We start from the raw sequence: 13,271 nt of genomic DNA on the forward strand, positions 1-13,271 counted from the left end.
GGCCACATAACTTGTCCCTTCTCTGATGGGGGGCCGGGGTCAGTTTGTAACAGAAAAAGTGTGACGATTGTAAGAGTGCTAAACATAAAAATGTATTGTTTTTCAGAAAGCACAATCAAATAACCTTTTCTGGATTCTTTAGAGAACAAAAGTCAGGAAATAACACTATTTATGAAATAAATAATAACCAAATAACACTGGGTTCTCCACATAAAAAAAGGGTTAGGGTCAATTATATGCATGTATAAAATAGTTACTAACTAGTAGTTAATAATAAATAAAGTTCATTACTAAGGAACATTTATTTTATTGCAAAAGTCCAACTTATCAAATAAAAATGCAAATATATGAAAATACTCTGGTATTGTTCAGGGGGCCGGACCAAATGTGGAGGCGGGCCGCATCTGGCCCACGGGCCGTAGTTTGGGGACCACTGCTTTAATGGTATCATGTAAGGAAAAATACACCCATGGCTTTGTTACAATAATTTTATGCTAATTTTAGATAAATAAAAAAAAACTATAAAATAATATTAAGTATTTCAGAATAACATGATGTACTACATAGCATTAAATGTGAAGTCTATAAATTGACTAACAATATAAACACAGTTCTAACTCAGTACAACACAATAGTAGAAACAAACAGGAAAGCTAGCAAAAAAATTACCAAACTGTGCAGCGTTCACTAACTCTTCATTTTGTTTTGGTCTAAAATCCTCATTCATTCATTGATATACCTACAGACTCTTTCCTCAGAGGTATTTACCACTCTGCCTTTATTCTGTGCTTGTGCACAAAACGTTAAAATTGCTTCTTTTCCATGCATTCGCCTCGAGCTACATTCACATTCAAGGCGAATGTGGACGCCCAAGGAGACCTTGATGTGCTCACAACAAGTTTAACATTTGCCACCTTACAAAGTGGCTGTGCAGGCCAGCAAATGAGAAGTCTGAGACATTTGAAAATTGCCATACCCCCACCCATCATGGATGTAAAAAGCTTTCTGTCACCTCATATTTCTGGAGGAGCTCTCTGTTCCTCTGTCTGCTTTCTCCTTGCCCCTTTTCATTTTCTCATTGCGGTGTCTTCCTCCCTTTCTCAATATGTTTTTTTTTTTTTCTCACCCAATCTGGCCCATCTTTATTCACAAATAAGATGAGCTTGCTGTTTCTACTACTACAGAGCCAGGTAATATGTTTGAGGCAAAGTAATGGAAGATATTTTGCTATCTTTACAGGGGGCCTGGCCGCATTGACGGTTGTAAATAAGAAAGACCTGAGTGGCTTTCAGCTGTAAGTAATAGCTCTCTATATAGTTTTGGGCTGCCCTCTTTACCATCAGGGTGCTTCACATGTTCAATTCAGCTAGCAATCCTAAATAAGACACCTGTCCTAAATGTGTATTTTTGCCTCATTGATTAAAATTGGAGGTCAGAATTGAAGAACTTTATCAAAAATGGATCAAAGTGCGAGCTTTCAGTCCAACAACATTCCTTAATGAACAGCATACAATGTTCTTTTTGTGGGTTTCGGTTTTCGAGTTAAGGTGAGATTGTGTGGGGCAGCACTTCATTGTAACTGACAGCACTTTTGCTTTATGTAATGAAATTTCTGCAACAATCTTAGCCTCATTTTTTCCTTTGAATCTTTTCTCAACAAAGAGTCCTTTCAACCTGTCCTTCTCAGCTAAAGTCTAGATAAACTAAACATTTCCTGTCGGCAAAAGGAGCTCATAATTCATGTTCAATGGCCAACATATGTGTAGCAATAGTAAGCACAGTAGCAAAAAGGCAAGTGCAAAAAAGGTTTAGATTTGCATGACACAAGAAAACTGGTGAAATTATCACACAAAAGCTGACAAACACGTAAATTCCTATATGAAGGAAAATGGAGGTGAAGTAATTTTAAAATGGATCTTTTGGATTTATGGATTTGAATGTGAGAGTATAAAAATTTGAATCCCCTACCAAGTCTCAGATTGTGTAGCAGGTTTATACAAATATGGACTTGCAACACATCATAGAAAATGAAGATGTGGAAGATGTGATTAGTCTATACAAGCACAAAATGAAGTTGATCAGAGCAGGACTTTAATGGATATCTTTGCTGTGGCTTAAATCTTGTTACAATGATTCATGGGCTGCACAAAATTGTATCATTTCAGTAATCTACATTTTGTGGAAGATCAAAGCAGAAAATATTGTCCTTTTTTTTGCTTGCTTATTTGACTCGATGGAGCATAATGGAAACAAATAAATAAGTAAATAAAACATTTAGCTCTAAAATAGGAAATATTTTAGACAGCTGTGACCAAGCCCGGGTTTTCTCAGGATGAGGACTTAAACATATGTTAATATAAACTGGACCGTGTGACTATAACTGCCACTTGATTAATTGCTGACCGTTTTCATGGAGGATTAAATAGCACAATCATGTAAGCTGATTTAAAATGTCAGTGCTGTGAATATTTTGTGTGTCGTTGTGCACCGGAGGGAAGGATTTTATAGATCCAATCAGTGGCTATTAAGTCAATTTCATCATCCACAATGAAACCAAGTGCTGTCACCTCTTCGAAGGTGACAGAGGATGCACCATTTATAGATGGCTCTCATCAATCAGTACTGATGGACAGATGTATCTGCCACATGTCAGATACATTAACACTGTTTAAGTGTTTGTTTGTTTACCGCAAGTCAGATTGTTTCAGCAACATTATTGAACATGGCATGTTTCCTTAATATCATGCTACTTTAGTCTAATGGCTGTCAGATGGAAGTTGGACTGAATCCAGCTTTTAATGTGTGACCGTTAAATACTAATGATGGACACCTCTGCTATTAAAATAATACGTTTTTAAAGAACGTTGGCAGATACATTATTTGTGCGAGGATTTATGCCTCAGGTGTTGTTTGTCTCTAATTATTAATGCTTATTAGAGATGTTGTCACTTAAAAATTTAAAAGAAGTTTGTTTTTTACTGTCTTCTATTCATCTGTGTTGTAAATAAATGCTTGACCAGTGTTGTATAGTAACGAAGTAAAACTACTTCACTACTTTACTTAAGTATATTTTGGAGTACTTCATACTTTCCTCGAGTATGAAAATTTTTGATGACTTTCACTTTTACTTCACTACATTTCCGAACTTAATTGCGTACTTTTACTCCGATACATTTTCAATGTGTGGTTTAGTTACTCGTTACAAAAAAGCGCGAGAGAGAAATGCAAGTGTTTTGACCCACCTACTGATTAGCAAGTAGCAAGTAGGCTACCGAACAAAGTCCGTAGCCTGCTTGCCTGGGCTTGTTCATCACCACCAATAGGATACACCTGTTTCGCTTCTCCCATTAAACACAAAGCAAGTCTCGCAATCAGCCGCAGCCACATGGAGGAGGAGACGGAGACCACAACGACTGCAACTACGTCGGACACGGCTCAATGTGTCCAGGGGAACCACCAGCTGGTGATGAGAGCCCATGGCCTTATTTAAACACAATACACTCTTTCGTGGGTGTTAAAGATTCATCGTACCGCATGCAGTTTATGTTATTCCTGCCCGAAGATGTGGAAATCCGATCTTACAAAAACTCCCCGTCCAACTTGAAGAAACACATCGAGGTAACGTCTTATGAAATGGTTATAATCCTCCTGTTTCAGTAACTATAGCTTGGTCACTAGGCACTATTGTATTGTGAAATCTTGACCATAAATGAACTTTGTTTGGCATTGTTTCAGTTCCATACATGGTGTTTTTAGCTTAGGCCTAATGTTGACTGTATCAGGCTACCTAGACTCCTCTGTTCAAGGGGGGACAGAAGCCATAGCGATAGCAATTTAGACTAAATTTAACGAATATAGGAAAGGCATGCAAGTTCAAAACCAGGTTTACAGATGCCAATAAGCTGCATTTCCCTCCCAATTCTTTTTTTATTTTGCATAATGACCAGTTGTGTGCACCACCTACTGACTGTAGCATTGACTGATTCACTGATTTGTGAAGTAGAGTAATCGTAACAGCTCTTTTTCTTCATGTTGGCCGCATTTTCTGTACTATTTATTTGTCTCATTTTCAGCACTGACCTTACTTGAAGGGAAAACTTAAGGCTTACAAAAACTTTGTATTTTCTGTCCTGGAGGGTTTACTAAGAAGCTGGTTCAGTTGTAAAGCAGGTTAAGTTAACCTTGTGCTATTGGTAAAGCACCTAATTTTATTAACTAAATGATGCCTGCAGGTATATCTATTAGCAGGTTTAATTTTGCCTGCACTTGGTTGGGTACATTATTTTAAGTGTATTTGACAAGTTTACCAAAATATAAAAAATATCATTCAAACTGCATTTGCTTTGTTTTACTTTTTACTTGTACTTTTCATTACATTACTTGAGTACATCCATTTTTACAGTAATTTCCATACTTAAGTACAAGAAGTTTCAGATACTTTAAGACTTTAACTCAAGTAACATTTCAGTCAGTGACTTGGACTTTTACCAAAGTCATATTTTGGAGAGGTACTTATACTTTTACTTGACTCTGAGATTTCAGTACTTTATACAACACTGTGCATGAGTGAGATGCACATGGTTTGATAAATTACATATAAAACTTGTCTTTTGATTATTTCTGCACCTCCATGTATTTGGCACATATTTCTCTTATTTATATATAATGTGCAATAAGTAGTCCTTCCTCTGTCCATATTAGTACACTTCATCCTTCTTACTCAGCCATATTTATATTTGTATATCTGCATCTGTAAGTGTTTTTTTATGTTCAGGATTCAGTGTTCCAAATATATCCAGCATATTTTAAAAAATGATATTTTTTTTCTGTCACATCATGCATATTTTTCCAACTCAGTAAATAAGGTAGGCTACTATTATTTGAGTGTGTAGAATCTGGGCAAAGGTGTTATGGGATAGGAGTATGTCAGGGTACAGTTTTCTGGATTAAACTCGTATGATCTGGATTATGTTCTTAAGACACAGTATATTTTTTTATACTACAGCATTGGAATACTCTTGCCTAAATTTTAGATTTATTTTTATATCTTAGACTTTTTTTTCTGTTTGTTTTCTCCCCTTTATGCCCCTCACAGTATTTGGCTAAATACCGACCATTTAAATTTTTTTTTTTCCTGTCTGCTCCAAGATCCCTCCCAATTTTCATAATAATAGGGTTGATAAATAAGTTATCATATCAGTAACTCTACCTCAGGTTGCTCTAGTTTATGTTTCTTTATTGAACTTTTTGTTTTGAAAATTCTGGGAAAGTATAAAATTGGATTTTCCAATTTTCAATTACAATTGACATTTATTTCCATGTCCATATTTTCTGTCTTGTCTTGTTTAGAGTTCTCACTCACTCACTCTGTTGCATTTGTAATTTCCATATTTGAATCCTATATAAATCTTCTGATGAACATGACATCATTCTGTTTCAGCGTATACAGATCTTTTGAGTCTTAAAACAATTCACCCACTCATCTAGTTTTTTCAATCTTGCACTTACAAAAGAAAGTGACAAATGAAGACTCATGCCATGAAGCAGACGCACATACAGAACGTTCTCCTATTGCGAGGGGAAAAAAACATTTATGTGTGACTCAGCGTGACAGGTTGTATGCTAAAACCTTGGTAATGTCTCTGTGGCAGAGAAACAGGCCTTTGTCACTTGAAGGGTAGCCTCATTTTTCATTCAAAGGGACTTATTCACAGACACTGATTGGCCTAACACCCCCTGTGATAGCAGTTCTGGTGTGTGTGGGGAAGAGGAGGTGGAGGTGGGGTGGACAGCAGCGATGTGGAGTGATGGAGAGACTGACAGCCGCTTGAGTGATTAATGAGCCTTTTTGGTGGTGCACTATTGTGAGGAAAGGCTGTGTGGACAATCTGAAGGGGGAAGAACGAAAATAGAGGATGAGCACATTACAAAAAACAAACATGAAAAGACTTCTTCAGGGAAAAAAAAAAGTGAAACAAGTGCAGATTGGCAGCCAATTTTGTCCAAATATAGATAGACAAAAAAAAGGTTGCAGGGAAGATTAGGACTGAATGACAGATGGGTTGGACGAGTCATCCGCCATGAAAAGAGAAGGTTGGGCTTAAAAAGGCTTCTGACAGGGATTGAAAACAAGATGTAACAGCTTGTCTTTTTCTGTTTGTATGTGCGTCTTTTTGTCTGTTGATCTGTATATAACAATCTCAGCTGTCTGTCTTTCGTCCCATCACATTTACAGTAAGTGCAGGAAGGGAGGACATTGCTGTGTTGTTTCACCTAACAGATTTCATATTATGCCTCATGGCTGGTCAGCAAGTGCTGATGACGAGGCAGCGTTGACTTCTCAAATATGCGTTTAATCTTGAACTGTTGGTGACTAACTGTTGACGATGAGTTGAAACATTGTTTTGAGTAAGTTCAGACAGGACCTGAGCTAAGAGGCTGAAACACGAGATCCTTCAAACTTGACAAACTTTTGCTTGTTTTTTTTTTTACTGTGAATTTTTATTTTTTGTCTTTTAATTATTCCTGGCGTGTAGCTCAAGAATACTGACTTCCAAAGGCAAATTGAATGCACTACCGAGGAACTTGTTTAACGATAAATCCACACACGGAAATGAGAAAATAAAAAAACTTCTGTTTTTGCTGTTCTCTTTTGCTCTACTTGCTGCTGTGACCCTTAAAACAAATATTATTTGGCTTCTGCTTAGTTTCCTTCTGGTTAAATTGGATCTTCCTGTTAATGTGCTTGCTCACAATGACGGATTGCTGCAGAGTCAGCTGAACTTGCTCAGATAACTTTGTAGCTACTGGCATATTATTAGCTAAATTTTTTGTTGTATTATAATAACAACTAGATTGAATTGTATCTCATTGTAGTAGAAATCACTGGACAGATTTTATTGAACATTTCTACCAACCTGGGCAATAGTTGGACAAGTTTATAAGGTGCCTTGAGATAATATTTGTTCTGAATTGATGCCATTTAAACCAACTGAATTTAATTTGTATTTCTATTTAAGTACGTAAGTGTCGTTGTCATATTGAGTGGATTTAGAGGAGGACCAAAGTACAAACTGGAGACTCAAATAGACATAAAGAATTTATTAGCAAAATGGAGAACTTATAAAAATTAAGCCAGGCAGGTAGCAGCAGGGCAAAAACAACGTAGGATTTAAGAAACAGGATAGCAGATGAGCGAAATGAAAGGAGCCAGTAGAGAACAATTTTCACTGGGGAGCTTCAATATACTGCAGAGGGAGTGGAAATGATAAAGAACTAGGAGCAAATGACAGATAATTGGTTGCAGCTGGGGAACGGAGCATGGATGGGCAGGTGAGGCCAAATTTATTAGCTGGGATCGGGACCAGGAAGGGTGAGATTAAGGAGAAAAAAATTAGTAAAAGCCTAGATAAATCAGAAGGGGAATAAGAAAACACTTGGACCTAATAAAATAGTAAACAGAAACATTAATGTAAATAAATAAATCCAAAATACTAACCACAAGACTAACTGAACTGACACAAGGGATAAACCGAGATGGTAAGAAGTAATAAAACAAACAATAAAAAAATAAATAAATAACACAAACATTGATGAAAGTAAAAGTATACCAACCATCTATGGGTTATGAAAGTTACTGGCTCTTATTATTATTATTAATGCTTTGCTTATTGACAATTCAGCTTATGAATTCAAAGCAAGAAATCCACTTTGAAAACACCCGGCTGCTACTCAGTAGTTGTATTGTATCGGGTCAGTGTTTTTGTCCTTGGCTGTACCTTTGGTTCGGAGTCAAACGGGTCGGCACCGCTGTAACTGACACCGGCTGTAATGTTCACCTTCTGCTCCACCATCTGTTGAAACCTCCTCTCGCCTTCCTCCCTGCCCTGCGGCCTCCATCGGCCCGTTCCGTCTCCTGAGGTGCCGTCTTCAATATTTACGCTCGGGACCCACGGCAGAGGCCGCCTTAACTAATTTCGTCTCTGCCGGCTGCCTCTTGTGAGACGCACATTAAGTGATAGTCACATACAAACAAAACAAATTTGATATATAAACACAGGCAGACATGGTAATTACTTGAGCCATGTGTGTCTCCACCTCTTGTTTGCTCGCTGCTATCTTTACGCTCTGAGACAACTTGTACAAACCTGAGAGGTTGTGAAGAAATTTGTGCCAGGAAGCATTTCACAACTCTGACAGTAGAGATAGTCCCTTCATAGTGTATATTTTATACGAGGCATCTTCATTGAAGAATCAAAGGCGGTGTATTTGTTAGACTTGGGGGGCAGGGGGGATAAAAACAACAAAGTCCCTTGTTGGCTTTTTTAACATACACATATTGTTTTCCCAAAAAATCCTATGTAGATGTATCAGAAACAGCTTCTGGCAGCCCAAGTCTCAAATGAATGTTGCTCTATTTTATGGGATAACATCAATGCAACTTTGATACTTCTGCTCATTTGAGCTTTAGCTCAGTACATTGCAGCCAGGGACACAGCCAGTTAAATTCTGCTGTTGAAATGCGTCATTATTTGTCTGTGCTGTTCTTTAGCTCTAACTTTCTTTTTGCTTTTGTTTGGTTTATTTACTAAGTACATTTTACAGTGCCTTAAAAGCTTTGGCATGTTACAAAAACATACTTCAGTATTTTTGTTGTTCAGATTTTGTGTGACCAAAACATAGTAGCACATGTCTGTGAAGAGGATGGAAAATGATACATGGATTTCAAAAGTTTAAACGGACAAAGCAAAAACTGGTTTAAGCATTTCTACTTAGCAGCTCTTCACTCGGCTAGCCCTAAAAGTCTAGTGGAAATACTTCCACTCAAAAGTCACCTCAGTAAAACATGGTGGTGGCAGTGTGATGCTGTGGATATGCTTGTTTTTTCTCCCAGCACAACAGGAAAGTTGGACATGGTTAGAAAGATGGATCAAATTAAATACTGGGGAACCCTGATTAGAAACCTGCTGGAGACAGAAAAAGACTGGAGAGTGGTTTCCAATATAGCAGGATGACCCCAAACAGTCAAATCTCAAGTGGAACTCATTAAATCAAGGCACATTAAATTATGAAAGTGGACTAGCCCAAAAACTATGACCACAATCTTTGCCAATGCTTGAAAACTGATGTACACTGAGACTCTCCTTTCAACCTAACTGATCTTGAGGTATTTTGAATGAGCAAAACTGGTAGACACACAAAATCATACCTGAGGCTATAACATGAGTAAAAAATTAGTCAGTAAAGATTTAATCAATACAAATATGTCACAAGCAACAGTTTTTAATTAATAATTTGGTCTGTCAAGTGAAATCCCAATAAAATACATTATTTTTGTAACATCAGAGTGTGAAAAGGGTTCAATGTGGATTGACACTTTTTACAAGGTGCTGAATGTTTAGCACTTTTACCAGGTTGTGTCATTAGTAGTATCGACTCAAAGAAAGAAGTACCAAGCTTTATTTGGCAGGCTTTCCTGTGTAAAATTTTCAATTTTTCTTTGTTGCATATGTTGGATTTTTCACAAGATATTCCAGCTTCTTATACAAGTATAAAGATCATACTTAATAAATGTGCTGGTGATTACTGACATAATGCTGGATTTTGCAGGCTTTATGCCTAGTTTTTCCCCAGTGCAGCCACTTTGATGGACTGATGACTTGTGACACACAATCAGCTTTTGTTAAGAAAATGAATAATGTTTATTTGAATGTTTGCATCTTGACATCAGCATCCTTAAAGTCTTGTCACCTATGAAAGACGGGTTGTTTTCTTTCCGTCTTCGACATGGCATGTTGCTATTGGTTTCATCACCTTGGATACAAAGTAATTTCGAGCACTGCTGAGTGAACCAATTTATTTTCAGCAACACTTTAATGTGAGGGAGGAACACAGCAGATTCAACACAAATTCTTAATTGTAATCTCAATGGTTCTGTCTTGTCCGTGTCGTGAAACGGCTAACTGCAGTTCATCATGACCTGCTGCAGTTCTCTGCTTAAAACTCATTTATGGGGAAAGAAAAAAATAATCTAAAGTTTGTGAATTCACATTCTCTTTTTATTGTTTTCGTCTTTGCCTTCAGGTGCAGCAAGATGCTGGGTGCGCAGCCTGTGTACGGACTAAAGCTCTTGCTGGCCCTGATAATGCTTCATACAGCCGATTCAGGTGAGTGCTTATTACCAAGGGTAGACTTTATAGGAAATAGCTGGCCTGCTTTTAGATTTTCATTTTGTAGCTTGGCAACAACTGAGCTGTTGAGGTCTGAATGCATCGACTCCATCTCAAAGTTAACTTTCTCTGTGTTCAAGGTAAAGAGCTGAACAGTTCAACAAGACAATGCTGCTTTGTCGTGATTTTCTGTTTGACTTATAGGCTGGTAGAGAGGCACGAAAGGTGTTCTTCCAAGTCATCATTAAAGAAAAATATCCACATTTAATTAACATTTCCCATGGTAACCAAAAGACTAAATGGTTTAACCCTTCTCTTCCAATATCTAAGTCACCCTCCTGCAAGGCATCTTCACCAACTTTAAGAAATTTGGGGTTTTAGTTATGCTTCACAGACCTCAGCCAGCTGCTGTTGTGTGTAAATAATGAGTGCTAGGAAGTCAGCCGAATGCCCAAAGTCTTAATGATCATTTGACCAGAAAAAAAAGCTTTCAATAAAACCTCCACATGTTGAAATGTTAACATTTAAAAATCACACATGAGGTAAAATTTCCAGTTTTGTGACCAACTGGAGAAGCAACACAAAACCATGGGAAAACTCAGCCTTTAGGTCTAATTCTAACCAAGAGCAAGCTTTAATAAGTGTCACATGATATAGTTGCTTAAGCAGTTCATGAGCTTGAATTTTTTTTCAAATCCTGTGAAAGTGACATAATCAAAAATGGATCACAGCTTGCTTTAAACTTTGCTGTTGTTTTCCTTTTGAGCTTAATTATTCATCGTGCAAAGCTGATGAAGAAAATTGCTTTTCAGCTCCTTCATTTTTTTCTCTACCAAACTGCCAAATTGCTTGTTTGTTTATTAGCATAATTAAAGGTCACTCTGGTAAAAACAAAACAGCCAAGCATCAAAAAAACCCCTGGAGCATTCAAGGATGATTTACCATAAAGGTAATATTAAAGCTTGAAATGCAAATACCTTTGGTGGGATCAAACCCAACCAGGCACAGTTTTTTGGATCCCTCAGTCACACTGACATGTCCATTTTCTGCTTTGTCTCTGGCTCCTGTCTAAACACTCGGCAGACGTCCACAGCGTATTGACCATCTCTCCGACTTAGGCTTGTAATTACCCCAGCAACTCTAAGAAGAGAATAAAAGCATGAGATGTAAAGATGCAGAAGCATTCTGATCCACAGAGCTTACATTTATCTTTTAAGCCACGTCTAAGAAATTGAAATATATTTTAGGCCTGATTAAACCTCAGCGATATTATATCCAATTCCAGTGAGGAAAGCTGATTAAACTTTCTTTTGATTCGTCTAAAAAAAAAAATAAAAGCTGAAATTTAGGATGTTAATTATGTAATTATACATCATCAAGTCATCCAAACTTTGGCGAGAGTTTTGACATTTTGCGTGTGTTTGCCTGTCTGTCTGAGTGACCTTTTGAAACCGCTGATGCTGATGAGCGAAGGACAGTGTGGCAGAGGAACAAGGCCCGGGCATTCGCAGAGAATCGTGTGAAACTGTGAGTCATTTGTCAATCTGTGCCGAGGATCTGGTTGCCCCAGCTGCTTCCCGATCTGTCTGTTTGGCAGTTTTATCTGTCTATTCCAGGGGGCTGTGCGGGAAATGGAGGGCGGGGGAAAGTATTCACATCCGTCAGTCATTCTCCGGCCTTTCTGCACCCTGCCTGCGCACTGCTGATGGATATCTGTGTGTATCTATATGTGTCTCTGCGTATGTAGGGCAGACTTCACGCCCCCCGCTGCTCCCTGGTGTCCTCGCCGACCGTATGCTTCGCTCCGCGTCGTAGTTTTTCTGCTCGGTGTTGACTCGGGCCTCAAGTTTGGAAGAACGGAGACAGTGAAAAATCCAATCAGCTTTCCTGTGTGTCTATATGAATGTGTAAAAACACCCAAGAAACTCTAACTGTGTTACAATACCCTGATTTACCTTGTGTTACCTCCTCCCTTCATGGATTTTGCACTTTTATTTTTCCAGCTAAGCAAAAAGTCACAGGGAGGTAAGCGGACCACTGGGAGGGCTGGCATTAATGCTCACCCCATGACACCTCGCTTGACGGCGCAGAATTGGAAAAAGGGTGGGATGTGAACGCAGAGAGCAGATTAAGGAGCGGGGGTGTAAGCTTTTTGCAGGCGTGTGTGTGTGTGTATATGCGTTGGTAATACTGTGCTTGCACTTTTAGCGCCACTACTCCATTGCCTGTGTATCGTGCTTATAAATTTTAAAATGTTGGGAGCTTGTCACACAAGATAAATGTACTAGAACGCCACAGAAGGTGCAAAATTAGTCACGGCAGAAGCTTCAGGGGAGTTTCTGTAAATCCCAGCGCAGCCTGGTCTGAAACGGCTGAGATGGGAAGAGAGCTGCTGCGAGAGGGTTAATATCTGTCTCAGAGAGAGAGAGAGGTGGAGTTGATGGGAGGATGCTGGTGGGGTCAGAGAGGATTTGAGGGCTCTGATTGGACAGCAGCACTTGAGGAATATACCTTGGTGATATTCAGAGATCTGCTCCTATTTGGCTGCAAAGGTTTGTCAGATCAGAAAGAGGATCCAAAACGTTGGTATCACAAATGTTAACGTTTTTATGTGGGATTTTATATGACGTATCATATTAAAATTACTTAAGTTTACAGTAGAAGTGGAAAAGTAAATGCATTCTGCTCCCCATCATTCTGATGACCCTAAATATAATCCATGTAGGGTTTATAAATCCATTTCCTCCAGACGTCACCTAATTACTGAAAAGGTTTCACTTCTCTGAAGATCTTAGAGATTTGTAAGGAAACATTAGTTAACAAACAGAAAAAAAACATTCTTTCTAAAAGTTACATACTGCAGCTTTAAACATTTAAACAGCTCTCATAACACAAACATGAACACGTAGCAGCCAGTAGTCTTTCTTTAACTGTGAAAGTTGCAGTAAAGACCGTAGGAAACTCAGTAGAGACGTAAACAAGCTTTTACAGATTTGCATTAAACCTACATTTTCAAGCCTGCCTTCAAGTTTTCTTAGAAAAGTTATTAGTGAAGACATATATCTACTTTCCTCTGGTTATAAACTGTTTATCTTATGCTTT

The 13,271-nt window shown here is 38.2% G+C and overlaps 1 protein-coding gene across 1 annotated transcript in view; it reads left to right on the forward strand.

Moving 5' to 3' along the window:
- ncanb (neurocan b) overlaps positions 1-13,271 on the forward strand; it is a 171,406-nt gene that overhangs the window by 29,192 nt on the left and 128,943 nt on the right. Inside the window, exon 2 of the mRNA XM_028028165.1 lies at positions 10,084-10,166. Within this exon, the coding sequence (XP_027883966.1) occupies positions 10,094-10,166 (73 nt within the window). The 5' untranslated portion in view covers positions 10,084-10,093. The remainder of the gene's footprint in view (positions 1-10,083; positions 10,167-13,271) is intronic.

The sequence above is a fragment of the Xiphophorus couchianus genome, chromosome 9 (assembly GCF_001444195.1).
Source record: "Xiphophorus couchianus chromosome 9, X_couchianus-1.0, whole genome shotgun sequence".
Lineage (NCBI taxonomy): Eukaryota > Metazoa > Chordata > Actinopteri > Cyprinodontiformes > Poeciliidae > Xiphophorus > Xiphophorus couchianus.